This window comes from Lagenorhynchus albirostris, chromosome 4 (assembly GCF_949774975.1).
Source record: "Lagenorhynchus albirostris chromosome 4, mLagAlb1.1, whole genome shotgun sequence".
In the NCBI taxonomy this organism is placed as follows: domain Eukaryota; kingdom Metazoa; phylum Chordata; class Mammalia; order Artiodactyla; family Delphinidae; genus Lagenorhynchus; species Lagenorhynchus albirostris.
This window is the reverse complement of record NC_083098.1, coordinates 48575471-48593313: the sequence shown is the minus strand read 5'-3', so window position 1 is coordinate 48593313 and position 17843 is coordinate 48575471. Positions and strand designations below refer to the sequence as shown.

General features: G+C 41.9%; 2 protein-coding genes across 3 annotated transcripts; both read left to right on the top strand.

The window, feature by feature from the left end:
• Positions 1-3164: 3164 nt before the first annotated feature.
• LOC132519789 (growth-regulated alpha protein-like) lies at positions 3165-15308 on the top strand. 2 transcript variants are annotated; one of them, XM_060148021.1, is made up of 4 exons: positions 3165-3335; positions 3430-3553; positions 3655-3738; positions 15012-15308. In XM_060148021.1, exons 1-4 carry the CDS (start codon positions 3245-3247, stop codon positions 15025-15027), a joined length of 315 nt encoding a protein of 104 aa, XP_060004004.1. In that variant the 5' UTR covers positions 3165-3244; the 3' UTR covers positions 15028-15308. The 2 variants fall into 2 exon arrangements, with proteins under 2 accessions (XP_060004004.1, XP_060004002.1); XM_060148019.1 differs by lacking the exon at positions 15012-15308 and adding an exon at positions 4317-4989 and having other exon boundaries at positions 3169-3335.
• On the top strand, positions 13691-15308 carry LOC132519790 (growth-regulated alpha protein). Its single transcript, XM_060148022.1, has 4 exons — positions 13691-13862; positions 13957-14080; positions 14183-14266; positions 15012-15308. The coding sequence occupies exons 1-4, from the start codon at positions 13772-13774 to the stop codon at positions 15025-15027; spliced, it is 315 nt and encodes a 104-aa protein (XP_060004005.1). The 5' UTR covers positions 13691-13771; the 3' UTR covers positions 15028-15308.
• Positions 15309-17843: the final 2535 nt, after the last annotated feature.

Sequence of the window (17843 nt, the reverse complement as noted above, 5' to 3'; positions counted from 1 at the left end):
TCATTTTCTCCCTTCAGTGTAGAACCAGAAACGTTATACACAAACTATAGCTGTTAGGAAATGGGAGGGGTGGTAGTGTCAATGGCAAAGCTCTCAAGGCAAGCTAGGATAAAGCAGAGCCACACCACTCATTCTTGCTGGCCAATTAGCAAGGTCAGTTTTCAGCATGGAACAACGACCCCAGATTTTGCAGGCATAGTACATTGTATTAGTCAAATCTCAAGGATACAATAAAAATTACAGGGTAGAATGGAATTTAGGAAGCTGAGCTCCTATCTTAGAGATGACTTCATTGAGTTAGTGATTGCATTGGTTTATAGCTTGTGCCTATAAAAGAGGCATTCGGGACATGTTAACACAAGAAGAAATTTGCTTATCATGATAGACTTCATAACACTGGTGCTCTTAAAATTTTCTGAAACTTACTATGGGGCTGTCATGAATTAAATAATGGAAAGAGGTACATTATAAAAGAAAAAAAAGTCTTTCTTATTCCTTCCTGAAAGCAAATGATTTTAATTTAACAAGTTCTAGGAGTCACATTATAGATAATTCTACAGATAGTGAGTTGAAGTATCTCATCATTTTGGCTGCTACTGTAAATAAGCTGAAATTCTACTCTTCCTGGGTGTTTACTCACGTCTTTGGGTTGGGTCTGGGAATCATTACAGCTAATACTTTTCATTGTTTGAGGAGCTAGCTATTAATGCCCAAGGCAGAGAGTCATTTCTTAAATATTTTCCCGTAAATGAATTGGGAAGAATTTTACTCTTATTCCTATTTTATGTGGGAAGTAATTGAAAGCAAAATTTCAAACAATGGATTTTAAAAATCTATTCCAAGATTCCCAAAGAATACAGATGCATCCCTCTTACAAAATTTCTAATGCTGAAAAATTTTAAAGATAAATTAACAGATGTTTCTTTGAAAAAAAAAATATTTTTTCTGCTTACATAAGGATTCATCATAGACCACTGCTGTTCATGTAAGTATCTTAATCAGGTCGGGTGCTATAACAAAATATCATACACTAGGTGACTGAAATAACAAGCACTTATTTCTCACAGTTCTGGAGGCTGGGAAACAAGATCAAAGTGTCTGCAGATTCAGTATCTGATGAGAACCCTCTTCCTGGTTTGCACATAGTGATAGTTGCCTTCTTGCTGTAGCCTCACATTGCAGAGAGAAAGAGACGATAAGCTCTCCAGGTGTCTTTTCTTATAAAGGCACTAATCCCATCATAAGAACCCCACCCTGATGGCCTCATATAAACTGAATTACCTCCCAAAGGCCCCAACTTCTTGTACCATCACAATGAAATATAGTGCTTCAGCATATGAATTTTGGAGGACCCAAACATCTAGTCTATAACATTAAGGTTGTAAAACACTTCTATTTTGTTTATTTAATAAATATTTATACAGCATTTAGTATGTGCTACTCTTCTACAAACGTTAACACATTTAATACTCATAACAACTCTGTGAGGCAGGCACTATCATTAGCTCTCTTAAACAGAGGGAAAGCGAGAGCAGAGAGAGATTAAATAATTCCCCGTGGTCCCATGGCCATGTGGCAAGTAAGTGTGCAGCTGAGACTTCAGCCCTGACTGCCTGACAAACTCTCAGCTCTTCCTGAGGCAGACCCACTCCCTCAGCTCCCCAGTCCTTCTCACAGCAACCACAGAATGTCACACACATCCCCGAGGTCCTAATCGATCCAGGAGGATCAACTTAAACCATCTGCTGTTTAATCCAAAAGGGATATTGGAACTGATGGTGAAAGTGAGAAGGCCTCAGTTACATAGAATCTGAAATGTAAGTACATTGATAGCTGATACTCAAGAGAGAATCAATCCCAGGAAACAGGCAAATTCAGGCAACCTGGAGTGAAATATACTAGTAAGCTAGTGCTTATGTATGTCGAAAACCATATCTGTTTGCTGCTTGTATCAATAGTAAAGTCAGGAATCACTAGGTACTAGCTTTCTGATGTTTATGATCTTTTCTGTCCACGGACAAGCCTAGAAAAGGGGAATGGACCTCCTGAGCCCCGCACGGCTCCTTTCAACACCCGAGTAACTGTCATGAGTGAAAACACAGCCTCCTTTAGAACAAAAAGTGGTGCTCCTGTAATGACTAAATTCCAGAAATTCAAAGAGAGGGCAGATAAGAGATTACAACACTGTATCTTAAAATAAACAGTGAATTAACCTGTTCAATGGCCTACCCCCAGGCCCAACCTGGTAAAAACAATGGCATTAAGTGTGATTTATTTGAGATCCTAAAACACCGAGAATTCGACAAACGTTCTTACACACAAACTGAGATGACAGATGTAATTTTAAAGAGTGCGTTTATTCCAGGGATAAATAAAATCTACAAAACCCAACTTAAAGAGGAAGAAGAGAGACAAAACAAGGCTGCCATTCCAGCGTCAACTCTTCCACTCTCCAAAACAGAAGTGTCTTTAGAAGAAGTTAACTCTTGGACTTCCCTGGTGGCACAGTGGTTAAGAATCTGCCTGCGGATGCAGGGACCACAGGTTCGAGCCCTGGTCCAGGAAGATCCCACATGCCGCGGAGCAACTAAGCCCGTGCGCCACAACTACTGAGCCTGCGCTCTACAGCCCGTGAGCCACAACTACTGAGCCCACATGCCACAACTACTGAAGCCCGCGCACCTAGAGCCCAAGTTCCTCAACAAGAGAAGCCACCGCAATGAGAAACCCACGCACCGCAACAAAGAGTAGCCCCCGCTGGCCGCAACTAGGGAAAGCCCGTGCACAGCAACCAAGACCCAACACAGCCATAAATAAATAAATTTAGAAAAAAAAAAAAAGAAGTTAACTCTCGCCCTAAAGTTGTGCTGCAGTCCCTATATTGGTCTAACCAGTCTGACACTCACCGCCCGCGACCAGGGGTGGCCAGGAGCCCACGGCCGCCCTCGCAGGCGGTACCCCAGGGATGCCGGCGACTCACTCCCCCTGCGGGGATTTCGGCGCAGAGACGACACCCCACCCCCTCCCCGAGAGCGCGGATTACGCGGGAGGCCCGCGGGGCCGCGCCCTCCTTCCGGACCCGGGAACTCCACGTGCGTCGGGGAATTTCTCTGGCCCTGGGCTGCCAGCCCCTGTCCGATCGGCATAAAAGGGCTTCGCCCGGCTCGGGGAGCCACAGAATCCGCTCCGCCAGCCCTCCAGCCCGCCTTCCCGCCGCAGGCAGCGACCCTCCGAGCTGAACCCCATGGCCCGCGCCGCGAACCCCGCCGCCGCCCGGCTCCTCCGCGCCGCGCTACTGCTTCTGGTCCTGGTGGCCGCCGGCCGGCGCGCAGCAGGTGAGACCCGGCTCCCGGCACCCCCAGGGCGGGACGGGGGCGGGTGGGGGCCCATCCCGGGACAGCCCCCTGACCGAGTCTGTCCTCCCCGCAGGGGCGCCTGTGGTCACCGAACTGCGCTGCCAGTGCCTGCAGACCGTGCAGGGGATTCACCTCAAGAACATCCAGAGCGTGAAGATGACGCCCCCGGGACCCCACTGCGGCCAAACGGAAGTCGTGTAAGTGCCGCCGCTGTTGCTGTGCTTGTCACCCCCGCCTTCCCGACGACCTCACCCCATCCCCAGCCCGACCTCATGTGGATTCTCCCTTCTCTCTGTAGAGCCACTCTCAAGGCTGGTCAGGAAGTTTGCCTCAACCCTGAAGCTCCCATGGTTAAAAAAATCATCAACAAGATGCTAAACAAGTGAGTTATGGATTTTATTCCCACTTGCAACTAGAGCCATTGGTCACAAATACTGGCATCTACCTCCTGAAAATATTATTAGATAACCTATGGTTTAGTTGCAGGACTGAAAATCATTATTATTTCCCCATTAAATTTGATCTGCTCTGTGTCAGAAGGGTATTTCCAGGGCTCTCTGTCCTTATCCCCCTCTCCATCCCTATTCAAATGAGCGTGGGTATGTTCCTAAAAGATAAAGTAGATTTAGCCAGGGATGGTAAAATGCTTCTGACCCATTACGGAACAAACATTGTTTACCTCCATTCCTCAATGTTTTCTACCTGAATGTGGAACCTCTGGTTTTGGGCAACATGGGCCTCTGAAGCTTACTAGTGAAGAGCAGGGACTTTTCAGTGAGACCTCCCTGAGGTCAAGTCTAGGATACCTGTGAAAGGTCTTTAACCCCTTTTGAGCAGGAACCTTTTCTGAGTGCAGAGCTGGGCCAGGGTCTACATGCAGAAGTCCCTCGAGCCTCAAGGGCCTGAAAGAGAAAAGCAGCTTTCTTCAGCACCTGAACACTAACCCTTTTCTCATCACAGGGGCAGCACCAACTGACCTAGAGAGAAGTAAGAAGCTCATAGGGCATTTCCTGAAGAGCGGTCTCTGCTCTTGTAGGAACTGAAAATGAAGACGAGAACAGCTGGCTTCTGGGGACACCAAGAAGGGACTTGATGTGCTGGACTATTTTTTATGAGTTCTATTTATTTATACATGTATTTATTTATTTTTATAGCTCATATTTTAATATTTTACATGTTAGTATTTAAAGATTTCAATGTGTTTAATCAAACTTAACTCAGTCCTGATTGTTATTTAATATGAGGATGACGGGTTCTAAATGCCTCATTAAACTGATATTTATTGGGAGACGATAAAGTGCCAGGCACTGTGATAGAGGTGGAGGGGGTGGGTGGGAGAGGGGATCCACGCAATTGGACAGTGAGATCACTATGAGAATCAGGGAAAGTGTGTGCACATCTATGTTTGTACTTGTTTAAAACAATGTCAGTTATTATTTATTGAAATGATCTCACTTTATGTGGTCAACATTTTTATGTTGAAGCTTCCCTTGGACATTTTATGTCCTTCTTGTAGGGCATAATGCCTTGTTTAATGTTCATTATATAGTGTTTCTCTTTGTTTTGGAACAGAGAAGTTAAAACTATTGTTACATTTTTTAAAATGCCACGAAAATAAAGGTTTTGCAAAAAAAAATAACATGCTTAGGTTTTGTTTTATTCATCTTGATCTTTGGTTCCTCCTAGGTGCCCCCAAGGTATTATACAGTTAGACTTAGGTTCTACCTAACTTTATGCCTGCTTCTGGCTGTTACTTCCCTTACTTTTCTGTTACTCAGGAAAGAGTATTTGGCACTCTACCCTCCCCAACCACCTTGAGAATCCTAGTTTTATATAAAATATTGCTGTTTTTCACACTGACCAATTTGTTATTCAAAACTACTTCTTCATAAACTGTTAAATTTTTATCAATATTTCAACAAGAGCGCCTATTAAATGGTTATGGTAGTGGTTTTTCAAACAATTATGCAATTCTTTTCCTTTTAATGAAGCTGGGAGCAAAGGATAGAAAAATGGATTCTTCCTAAGAACTCAAACAATTTGTGCTATAGAACAATAATAATGACCAATGGAGATAAATACATACTGTACAGTAAAATACATGACAAAAATAACAAATGATAGGTAGGGAGATAAATGGAATTAGAATATGATACATCTCTTCAACTGTTAGAGAAAGTATTAAGGAAAATTATACTGTGGCAAGCATATAGTAATTTTTTAGGGCAACCATTAAAAGGGAATGCAAAATTTTGGATTAAAACTCTGAAAAGGGGATAAAATGGGATAAAAGAAAATACCTGAATAATACAAAAGTAGACAAAAATTAAGGAATAAAGGAACAAAACAACAGATGGCACAGGGAGAGATGGCTTCCTTTCAGAAGAATGCCTAATAATATAAGTAAAGTCTCTTGAAGGTGGGGTTTAATTCCCCTCCCCACGTGAGTTTGGGCTGGACTTTGTGACTTACCTCCAAAAAAGAGATAAGGAAAAGGGAAAAACAATATCCTTTCAGTGGAGAATCTGGCAGACAGACCTTAACCAAGAGCTCAAGGTTATTATGACCGCTTATATCATGTGAATATCATGTTACCCCTCCCCCATATGATTTGATGAGAAGGGCACTTCATCTCCATGATATTCTCACCCCAAACCCACAACCCCAGTATAATCGTGAAAAAAATCATCCTAAAAATCCAAATGAGGAACATTCTACAAAATAACTAATGAGTATTCTTCAAAACCGTCAGAAGTCATGAAAGACAAGACAAGACTGAGAATCTGCCACAGGTCAGAGGAGAAAAAAGAGACATGAGGACTAAATGCAATGTGGTGTGCTGGACTGGATCCAGGAATAGGAAAAAGACACTAATGGAAATTGATGAGATTTGAAGGAAGACTGGAGTTTAGTCAACAGTAATGTACCAATGTTAATTTCTTAGTTTTGACAAGTGTACTATAATCATGTAAGATATCAACATTAGGAAATACTGGGCAAAAGGTCCACAGGAACTCCTTGTACTATCCATACAAATATTTTGTAAATCTAAAATTATTCCAAATTGAAAGTTTATTTTTAAAAAGATAGGACAACTAGAATAGCAAGATAGTAGACTTAAATCCAACTATATTAAGAATTATAGTAAATTTAAATGGAATAAACACTCCAATTAAAAGTCAAAAATTACCAGGCTGTGTAATTAAGACAAAAAAAATCTATGTTGCTTAAAAGAGGCATACTTTAAATATCAAGACCCAGATTGCTTGAAATGAAAATAATTGAAAGTATTATATCATGTAAAAACCAACTGAAAGAAACTTGGCATGAATACATACTTAATGAATGAATACTTAAGACCAAATTAATACGTTAAGACTTAAGGAAAGAGGTAGTCAGAGACAAAGAAGGTTGATTTAAAATAAAAAGATGGTGGGACTTCTCTGGTGGTCCAGTGGTTAAGACTGTGTGCTTCCAAAGCAGGGGACACAGGTTTGATCCCTGGCTGGGGAAGTAAGATCCCACATGCCTTGTGGCATGGCCAAAAATATAAAATAAAAAGGTGGCAATTTTACAAGGGACAAAAATAATTCTAAAATTTTATGAACTTAATATCATATTATCAAAATATATAAAGCAAAATAGAGAAACACTAAAAGAAGCAATAGATGAAACCACAGTCATAGTTAAAAATTCTAACAAATCTCTGTCAGTACTTAATAGACAAAGCAGTAAAGAATCAGTAACAGTATAGAAGAGTTAAACAACATGACCAACCAAATTGGCCTGAAGAAAACACATAGGAATGCTTCACCTAACAATTGCATAAATCACATTTGTTTTTCCAACACACAGATAACATTTTCTAAAAGGGCGCATATATGAGCCATAAAGAATGTATCAACAGATTTTTAAATTCTGAAAGGTTACAGAAGATATTCTCCGATCATCAAGATTTTTATGAAGACTGTAACTTTCCTAGCTGAAATATGTAACATATCATTGTACTTGATGTGCGTGCTGTGGTTTATAACTAATTTCTCAACTTCCTAAATTTTGCTTCCACAATACAGGAAGCATCAAAGCAGGGTCATCATGCTGTTTCATGCCCATCACAGCCAAGTGTGATAAAAAACATTTCCGCAGAGACATTTCCTCATTTCCTATATCTATTTCTTGACGTATTCTTTGGTAATTTTGGCATTTCTGTCTTTCTTTGGCTTATACTACATGTAATGGAATTTAATTACTTCTCTAAAAGTTTAAAAAGCAATCTTAAGAAAATGGAAATACAAAGCTTATATTGAAATTGATTCTTTAGAAGTCTTGGAATAACGCCCAAATCTAATATATTAGTTGGTATTCAGAGTTAGTTGAAATGAATTTAAATAATCATAGACTTTGAAACCACCAGGCTGTCTTTACTATAGGAACAGACGGTAAGACTAGCTCTATTGCAGAAGAAAGTATGCGTGAAGTTCATATTTCAGCTTTACCCACTACATGTCTTTTGCAAAACTGACCACAGTCTCTTATATATTGTGTGTGCTTCATAAATGTCTTTTGATTTAATATTTTTGACGTCACAAATAGACTGTCAGATATTTCTTCAGCTAAGATGGGTTTACTTGAGATTAGCAGAGAACTGCAAATTGGGGATCTGTAACCACGGCAAGCTGCGTGCAAGTCCCCACGTGGCAAAAGAAGAACACTTTTGGGCTTCCCTGGTGGCGCAGTGGTTGAGAGTCCACCTGCCGATGCAGGTGACACGGTTCGTGCCCCGGTCCAGGAGGATCCCACATGCCGCGGAGCGGCTGGGCCCGTGGGCCATGGCCGCTGAGCCTGCGCGTCCGGAGCCTGTGCTCCGCAACGGGAGAGGCCGCAACAGTGAGAGGCCCGCGTACGGCAAAAAAAAAAAAAAAAAAGGAACACTTTTATAGATAGGAGAAGGAAGTTGGGGGGCTATGGTAAACAGAGTCCACGGATTGTCATTGATCATGTCCTTGCCAGGAAAGGAGTCTTTCTTCTTCCTCTTGGGCTCTGCTCTTGTCCCAGGGTGTGAGAGCTCCTCCTTCTGGTCTCTCAACTCTATTTAACTGAGGTTTCTGCTTATTAATCTTTTCCAGTATCTACCACCCCTCATTTTCCACACACTCTGTGAAGCTTTAGGTTACCCTAGCCTTTCCCCCTCCCCGTGGTAGAGAGCTGATAAAGGTCATGGTGTAGTCCGTGCAAGAGGGCTATGGAAACACCTTGAGGTGCATGTAGAGACTTCCCGATGGAGGCAACACCAAACTGGGTCTTGATGGACAAGCAGAATCCTATGGGCACGTGGCCTCCAGTGTCTGAGCCCTCCCACCTGCTCCTGCCTCAGTCTCTCCCCTCTCCTTGCTCGCAGAGTGAGCTCCATCTGCATGAGCCACTTGCTCTCCCAGTATTCCCATGCTCTTTTTAATAGCCATGCCTTTGCCCATTTGGCCCTGTCCTGGAATGTTTTCCACCCCTCAGTGTTCCCCCTTTACCTGGAAAACTCCTTATCCTTAAGACTAATGTGAGTGAGCACTTCTTTTAGGAAAACTTGTCTGATGTCTCTCATAAAGCCACTCTATATAAGAGTTGCACTGGGTCTCACTCCTGATACCTTGGGAATGGTTTGCCATGGTATTTATCAAGCGTTCCTAAAAATTTTCTATCTGTTGGGACTTCCCTGGTGGTCCAGTGGTTAGGACTCTGCACTTCCACTGCAGGGGGCACGAATTCAATCCCTCTCCCAGGGAACTAAGCTGCGGGGCCAAAAAAAAAAATTCTATTTGTACATTCATTTCCCTTATTGCATTGAGAGTTAGAGGGTGGCAGAGTCTCCTATTCCTCTTTATATCCCCAGCACCAAACTTCATTCCCACCTTATAAATGCTGAGAAAATTATTGTTGAAAATGCTGAAACAAATGGAGAAAGAAAGACATTAAATGTGAGTTGAAACACCCTCCTAGGTGTAAGATAAGTAAGATAACTAGCATAAGTGGAGTCAGTAACAAAAACCTAGCTCAAATTAGCTTAATGAAGAGGAGAAGCATTTGACCTACGAAACTAAAAGACTGATGAGTAGATGCGATAAAGCTTGGTGTTGCAGTTCAAAAATTCTCTTCAGTAACAATCTCACTCCAGATCAGGCTGCTTTTCTCTATGCTGGCTTCATTTTAGGCAACCTGTTCTCAACCACTGGCAAAGCTCTAAGCTTCTGTTCTACTAAATATAACCCAACAGGAAGCAAGCGCTTTTTTTTTTTTTAAAGCAATTTCTTGACAAAAAGGACCCCAGGGATTTTTCTAATTTATTTATTTATTTATGGCTGCGTTGAGTTTTCATTGCTGCGCACGGGCTTTCTCTAGTTGCGGCGAGCAGGGGCTACTCTTCATTGTGGTGCGCGGGCTTCTCATTACGTTGGCTTCTCTTTGTTGCGGAGCATGGGCTCTAGGTGTGGGGGCTTCGGTAGTTGCAGCACATGGGCTCAGTAGTTGTGGCTTGCGGGCTCTAGAGCACAGGCTCAGTAGTTGTGGCGCACGGGCTTAATTGCTCTGTGGCATGTGGGATCTTTCCAGACCAGGGTTCGAACCCGTGTCCCCTGCATTGGCAGGCAGATTCTTAACCACTGTGTCACCAGGGAAGTCCCCCAGTGATTTTTCCGACTTGACTAGGCTTAGGTCACTCACCCACCCCTGCACCTATAGAGTGGCTGGGGGCTGGACCCAAACTGGAAGGACTGACCAATACTACTTTCAGTCATCAGCTCACTTCTGGAGCTTTGGAGCAGGGTCACCCTACCTGAGCTACCCAGATTGGGAGGAAGAAAAGATGTTTCCCACAGGAAAGCCAAGGTTTTGTAACCAGGAGCAGTGGGAAGGGGCTCAAGGCAGGCAGAAGTGACAAATGCACTAGAGACTGGACCAGGTGGATGACATTGACATTGGGTGAAACGCTCTGGAGTGAAGAAGGGATGGATCCAGGGATTTACTGCTCCAACATCTTCCCTCTTCTCCCCTCGGAGCCAGACTCATTCTACTCAAAGTAGTAATTGTGACAAAATAGCGTTAGCAGTTGTAGGCACAACTTCCCAAGGCCAGCGTGGGGAGAGCAGGACGGTACTGCCCATTCCTGCTGCTCCATCATCTCGGGATACAGCAGCAACTCTGGATTTTAAAGGCAGATTATATACTGCCAATCAAATCTGCAAAATGCGGTAAATACGGTAGCTCAAAATAAAATTTAGCAACCTGTGTTTTTATTTTAGGGTTGGCTCTATATTTTTTAAATTGGTGATTGTATTAGTTGAAAGTTTGGGCATATACATCTGCCATTCAGCTTATAAAACAAGTAGTTAGGGAAGATGCTTGTTAAAACAAGAAAGAACTGGATTATTTTAGTAGGTTTCAGAACACTATTGCTTTTTATTTTTTAATTTTTAAATTTTGTTTTGTTTTGTTTTGGCCACACCCTGCTGTTTGTGGGATCTTAATTCCCCAAGCAGAGATCAAACCCGCGCCCTTGGCAGTGAAAGTGCGGAAAGTGTGTTAACAGTCAATTAACACATATTTTGTATATGTATTATATACTGTATCTTAAAATAAAGTAAGCTACCGTAAAGAAAATATTACTAGGAAAATCATAATGAAGAGAAAATACATTTACATTATTGTACTGTATTTATTGATACTGTAAGTTTAAGTCATGTTTATAAGATGAATCATCTGTCAGTACCTCCATCAATATTGTCTTATTTAATACAAAACACTATAGATGTTATACGTATTACTAACATGATTCATCAAAAATGAAAGATAATGTAAAAAAGAAATTCATATTTATTTCAGATATAATAATTAATTCACTAATAATGAAGAAGCAATGTGATTGCTTTGTGGTAGCCTAGTGTAATTGTTACAATTGCTTCACAGTTGCCTAGCCTATATACTAATGAATGAACCATTATAACAATCTTATGGCCTACAGTATTACAGTCATATTCATAACATAGTATTAGAAATATTGTTAAATTAAAAAAAAATTTACCTGTGATGATAGCCTTATACATAGTTTCCCCAATTAAGAAAGAGAAAGACATACTGTATGGTAATGCAATGAAGGTAATGTAATGAAAGCAAAGTTATAAAACAGGAAGAAAACTAACACATTAACTTTATATTAAATATCACTCACCTTATGCCTATGTAGGAATAGACTAACATGTACATATATTCTATACTTTCTTGACATACCAAACTTTTTCTTAATTTTTTTGACATTTCTAGGCTATGCGGTTAGCCTGCAAGTTTTTTTCAAATTGTCACAAATCTCCAAAAATGTTTCCAATATATTTATTGAAAAACATCTGCATATAAGTGGACCTGTGCAGTTCAAGCCCATGTTGTTCAAGCGTCAACTGTATTCCAATTAGAATCCCAGAAAATAAAAAATAACAATAATATCTAAACAGATTCTCAATTATTGTTGAGTTACTCATATTTTATAAACTTTAGATCATCTTTCATTCCCTACTCTTTAAAAAAATATTTTTTAATTTCCTGTCCTTTTTCTCAGGACTGTACAGATGATTACTGACAAAAAATAAATGTAAAGACAAATCTTTATTTATAATCTACTTGTTCATATTCTTTTCTAATAATCAAGATGGGACATCTTTACTTTTATTCACATTTTGTAGTTGAAATGACTAAAACTAGAATTATGAAATTACCCAGCAATTAAACTAGATGACACAAAAAAATTCATTCTAACTTTTCTCTTAAGAAAAACAAAAAGAAAAAAACAACCTTTTATATTGGAGGAGTTTTTGTTTTGTTTTTTTCAATAATTCTTTTCTCTTTGTACAAAGATTTTATCCCTAGGTTAGTTTCAGCTTAGTAATACAGAAAAAGCAATTTCTATTTTATTTATTTAAAAATTATTTATAGCATTTAATATGTACTGGTGTGTTCAAATGCTAACACATTTATTCATAACAACCCGCTGAAGTAGATACTACCCTTAATCTCCATTTTACAGATGAGAAACTGAGGCACAGGCAGTTTAAATGTCATGCACCAGGCAGTCTGGAGCAGAGTTCTGCTTTGTGCCTCTACCCACCCCTGGAGCATCCCCTCCCTGCTCTTGCTTCCCACTGGGTATCCCCAACACCTCTCACATATGAAACCTACCTGAGTATAATCCAACTAAGGGCATTAAAACTAAGGGTGAAAAATAAACTACACAATAATAAACTCTCCAGTTAACAGGTTGAAATGTCTTATTAGAAATTAGAAAAAAATAAAATATGACAGCAATTACTTCTCTAGAGGGAAATCAAATCGCTGGAAGCAGAAAAGTCCATATAACATGGAAATGAAATGAGATTTGTGATCGTAAAACAAGTAAATGGTATTAAATTCACGATCTAGCTCTTAGATACTTCACAGGAACACATGTTTTTTGGTGCTTAGATGAGCAAAGGGTGCGACTCACACTAGGCATCCCCTCCTGATTCCTATGACCTATTTTGTTCTTGGATAAAACTAGAAACTGTGTACCTGTGAGCCCCACGCAGCTTTCCCTCCCTGCCACAGCTCCAAATGACCACCCGCTCCTTATTTCATGGATTAATTAACACCCTCTACACAAAAAAAGGTGGTATTCATGGATTTACTCGAGCTCTGGAAGTTCCAAATTTTCACAGGGGAAAGCAGCTTTGTAGCATTGTGACACTTTGTTCTAATTTAAACACTGAATTAAACTTTTGATCCTGGTCATCCCCTCACCACTGCGGGATGATATGACACCAAGTTTGATTGATTTGTGTGTAAATACCAGGAAATAAGGGAACATTCTTATGAATAATTTGAGACGACGTGTTTTAACAGAGTGTATTTATGCAGACGTAAATAAAATCATCAAGCCCCAAGATACGTATGCGTAACACATGAAAAATCAGTTCTGACTTTGAAATGTATATCTCACAAATAACTTAAAAAAAAAAAAAGAAAAACCAGTTCTCTCCGCTTCCCTCCTCCGTCGCCTTAATCCCCTCAGTCTTAACTACCTTCCCTCATGATGCCTGTTCTCCTCTAAGATGTGACACCACCACCTGCAAGGCGACTCACTCCCCCTGCAGGGATTTCGGCGCAGAGACGACACCCCACGTCCTCCTCAAGGGCGCGGATTACGCGGGAGGCCCGCGGGGCCGCACCCTCCTTCCGGACCCGGGAACGCCAGTGCGTCGGGGAATTTCCCTGGCCCTGGGCTGCCAGCCCCTGTCCGATCGGCATAAAAGGGCTTCGCCCGGCTCGGGGAGCCACAGAATCCGCTCCGCCAGCCCTCCAGCCCGCCTTCCCGCCGCAGGCAGCGACCCTCCGAGCTGAACCCCATGGCCCGCGCCGCGAACCCCGCCGCCGCCCGGCTCCTCCGCGCCGCGCTACTGCTTCTGGTCCTGGTGGCCGCCGGCCGGCGCGCAGCAGGTGCGACCCGGCGCCCGGCACCCCCAGGGCGGGACGGGGGCGGGTGGGGGCCCATCCCGGGACAGCCCCCTGACCGAGTCTGTCCTCCCCGCAGGGGCGCCTGTGGTCACCGAACTGCGCTGCCAGTGCCTGCAGACCGTGCAGGGGATTCACCTCAAGAACATCCAGAGCGTGAAGGTGACGCCCCCGGGACCCCACTGCGGCCAAACGGAAGTCGTGTAAGTGCCGCCGCTGTTGCTGTGCTTGTCACCCCCGCCTTCCCGACGACCCCACCCCGACCCCCAGCCCGACCTCACGTGGATTCTCCCTTCTCTCTGCAGAGCCACTCTCAAGGCTGGTCAGGAAGTTTGTCTCAACCCTGAAGCCCCCATGGTTAAAAAAATCATCAACAAGATGCTAAACAAGTGAGTTATGGGTTTTATTCACACGTGTGACTAGAGTCAGTCATCTGCCTCCTTTTTTTTCTATCAGAGAAACCCACGGTTTAGCTGCAGGACTGAAAGTCATTATAATTTCACCATTAAATTTGCTGTTAAGGTCAGAAGGATATTTCTAGTGCCTTCCATCCTCATCCGCCTGTCATGAGTCTGGGTAAATGTATGTTCCTAAAAGATGAAGTAGATTTAGCCAACGATGCGAAAAAGCTTCCTACCTGTTAAGGAACAGGTATTGTTTACCTCAGTCTCTCATGGCCTTCAGCCCTGAAAATAGAACCCTTGGTTTTGGACAATGCGCGCCTCTGAGGCTTAGTGGTGAAGAGCAGGGAATTTGTAGTGAGACCAACCCCTTCCTCCCCAATGCGAATCTAGATTCCACCCTTTATATTCCTATAACCTCGGGGAAAGTACTTAATCTCTTTAAGTCTCAATAACATGGGGAAAATAATAATAGCTACTTCATGGAGTTTGCCATGAGGCTTAAGTGATGTCATGCATGTACTTTTTTCAGCCCAATGTGGCATTATGTTGTGGCGTTTTGAAGATAATAATAAGATTGTGACCACAGGCTCCTTATTCCTAATTAAACAGCACCTAAGAGCCTGGCATTTTCTGCCACACAGGGCAGCAGTGGTTTAGGTAGCAACCACTTGGTGCAGGGCTGTGAGGTCAACGTTTTGGGTCCTACTAACTACCCATTTTCTCATCACAGGGACAGTGCCAACTGATCTAGAGAGCTGGAGAGAGCTTACTGGCTACTACTGCAGCCTTAGTGGAATCAAAGTGAAAGAAGAGAAACAAATAGCTCCTGGGGCCACCTGGACTGCGTCTAATGTTTTTGCCTGTTTCTTATGAGAGTTCTTCTATTTATTTACATATGTATTTATTTATTTATCTATTTTTCAAAGCCTGTATATTACTGTTCTATCTAAAAGGTATGAATGTGTTTGGCAATTCTCTGTACTGTTATTTTAAAAGGTCATTTTTACATTAAATCAAAGTTAATTCAGTGCTGACTATTATTTATTTGAAGGTGATGTGTTTTAAATGTTTTTCATTCATAAAACTATTGTGGTTTATTTTTGGCCGGATACCACATTGTACCATCCATGGTGATAAAAGCTGGAGACAGTAGCGGGGGATCCAAATAAATAGATCACTGTTAAGGTAGGGGAATGTATGTGTACATTTACTTTGTGCACTGATGAGAAGATGGTCAGTTGCTGACGATCTATTTACGGAAATCGTTTCACCATCTGTGGTCAACATTTCTGATGCTGAAACTTTAAAAATGACAATGTTCTAAATATCCCTTGGACATTTTATGTCTTCCTTGTTAGGCATAATGCCTTGTTTCGTGTTAATTATGCAGTATTTTTCTTTGTCTTGGAATAGAGAAGTTTAAATATTTATTAACGTATTTTTATAAATATCATGAAAATAAAGCCCTTTACAAAAATTTTTTGCTTAGGTTTCTTTTGTACTTCTTTTTTTTTTTTTTCTGCGGTACACAGGCCTCTCACTGCTGTGGCCTCTCCCATTGCGGAGCACAGGCTCCAGACGCACAGGCCCAGCGGCCATGGTTCACGGACCCAGCCGCTCTGCGGCATGTGGGATCCTCCCGGACCGGGGCACAAACCCGTGTCCCCTGCATCGGCAGGCGGACTCTCAACCACTGCGCCACCAGGGAAGCTCTCTTTTGTACTTCTTGAACTTTTATTCCCCTCCTGCGTACCCAGCACTTGGATTTTCTATTGCTGCTGTAACAAATTATTACAAATTCAGTAATTTAAAAGCATACAAACTTATTCTCTCACGGTTCTGGAAGTCAGAAGACCAAAATTAGTTCCACTGGACTAAGGTCAAGGTGTCCGCAGGGCTGTCTCCTTCTGGATGCCCTAGGAGGTTCTTCTGGAGTCAATGGAGAAGTCATTGCCTTGATCCTTTTAGCTTCTGGAGGGCATCTGTATATCATAGCTCATGGCCATCTTCCTGTGTCTTCAAAGCCATCAACATAGCAAAGCCATCAACCTAACCTCTTCAGATCTCTTTCTAGGGCAGCAAATTTTATCCCTACCCCAACAAATGTGTCTCTTTGCTGATTATTTTTAACAAACAGAAGATTCAAAAAGTTTTTCTTGTAACCTCTCTCTTAACTGCCTAAAAGAATTTAGATAAAGGACCTGCTCCTAGAATAGAGGTATCACCAGAGATATCTATAAACAATGTGAGCCAGGGGTGGTGAGGGAAACTCTTTAAGCAGGGCCTAAAAATCAGAGTCTACTTTGTGCCCGATTGTCTCTGCCTGGGCCAGCAAATATTGTTTGCCAAACATTTGCTTTTCCATCTCCAGGTAAATTGCTTTCCTCCCCTTTGAAGTCCCATTACCATTACCCCCAACATCCTCTCTTGTCCTTACCTGAAGGTGGTATTTAAGGTGAGGGCTTTGGCTATTTTGGTGAAATAATTCAGTTTTCCTGGGTCTCTCCCATGTAGACATGCTATTAAACTTTTGTTTGACTTTCTCCTCTTAATCTATCTCACATCAATTTAATTATTAGACCAGCCAGAAGAATTTAGAAGGGCAGAGGAAAATTTCTTCCTCCCTGACATTTTCTTTCTGTCCATCTGCTCTGTCACATTATCTTCTACTGATTCTGACTCTTCCTACATCCTTTTTATAAGAATCTTTGTGATTATATCAGGCCACCCAGGATAATACAAGATCATCTTTCCATTGCAAGATCCTTAATTTAATCCCATCTGCAAAGTTGCTTTAACAATGTAAGGTAACATATTCACAGGTTCTGCAGATTCGGACAAGGATATATTTGGGGACTTATTATTCAGCCTTCTGAATTCAGGGTGCTTGAATTTCAGTGTTAAAAGTATTTTTGATTTGTTTAATAAAATGTATTTATACATATTATAGGAGCGGTGTTGGAGATTCTGGGAGAAACCAGAATGGTATCAGCACTGGCTAATGTTCAATAAATGCAACTACTGTTCATGTCTATAAGTTAAGGAGAAGCAGATATAGGTATTTTCTCCAGGCTGCTACTGCAAAGCTTCAGAGTGAACCAAAATATATTTATCATATATCTGGAGGGAAGATGTGAATGACTGGAAGAGCAGGAGGAAATTCTGGGTCTACATTTATCATTGGTCTTCTGGCTTGCTCTCGCAGATATCAACACATACCCTAGAGCAAGCAGAAATGGCAAGAGTGGGTATCCCATTAAATTGTCTGGGAGAGTTTGGAGTACAAGGCAGCCCTCCACTGGGAACATCAAGCTAGGAAGTGGAGAACAGGGGTATTTGAGAGGATGGTCAAAGATTGATGAGCTCAGGAAAGAAATGTTCGCTGCATGAGCGTATCAGTCTTAGAACAGTATGACACAGTAGGACCATGTAACCTTGAGAAGCCACCAGGAAACAGTAATGCCAGCACTGCCTGAGGTTTCCTGGGCAAAGAAGCCAGAGCAGAAGAAGAGGAATGATGGGTGATCCCACTCACTGATTATGACTACTTACTTGAGAGTTC

Excerpts from the sequence above, each read along its gene's own strand:
- LOC132519789 (XM_060148021.1), top strand. The coding sequence starts at position 3,245 with ATGGCCCGCGCCGCGAACCCCGCCGCCGCCCGGCTCCTCCGCGCCGCG. Across the intron at positions 3,336-3,429 it reads CGCCGGCCGGCGCGCAGCAG|GGGCGCCTGTGGTCACCGAA; the intron begins GTGAGACCCGGC and ends TCCTCCCCGCAG. Across the intron at positions 3,554-3,654 it reads TGCGGCCAAACGGAAGTCGT|AGCCACTCTCAAGGCTGGTC; the intron begins GTAAGTGCCGCC and ends TTCTCTCTGTAG.
- LOC132519790 (XM_060148022.1), top strand. The coding sequence starts at position 13,772 with ATGGCCCGCGCCGCGAACCCCGCCGCCGCCCGGCTCCTCCGCGCCGCG. Across the intron at positions 13,863-13,956 it reads CGCCGGCCGGCGCGCAGCAG|GGGCGCCTGTGGTCACCGAA; the intron begins GTGCGACCCGGC and ends TCCTCCCCGCAG. Across the intron at positions 14,081-14,182 it reads TGCGGCCAAACGGAAGTCGT|AGCCACTCTCAAGGCTGGTC; the intron begins GTAAGTGCCGCC and ends TTCTCTCTGCAG.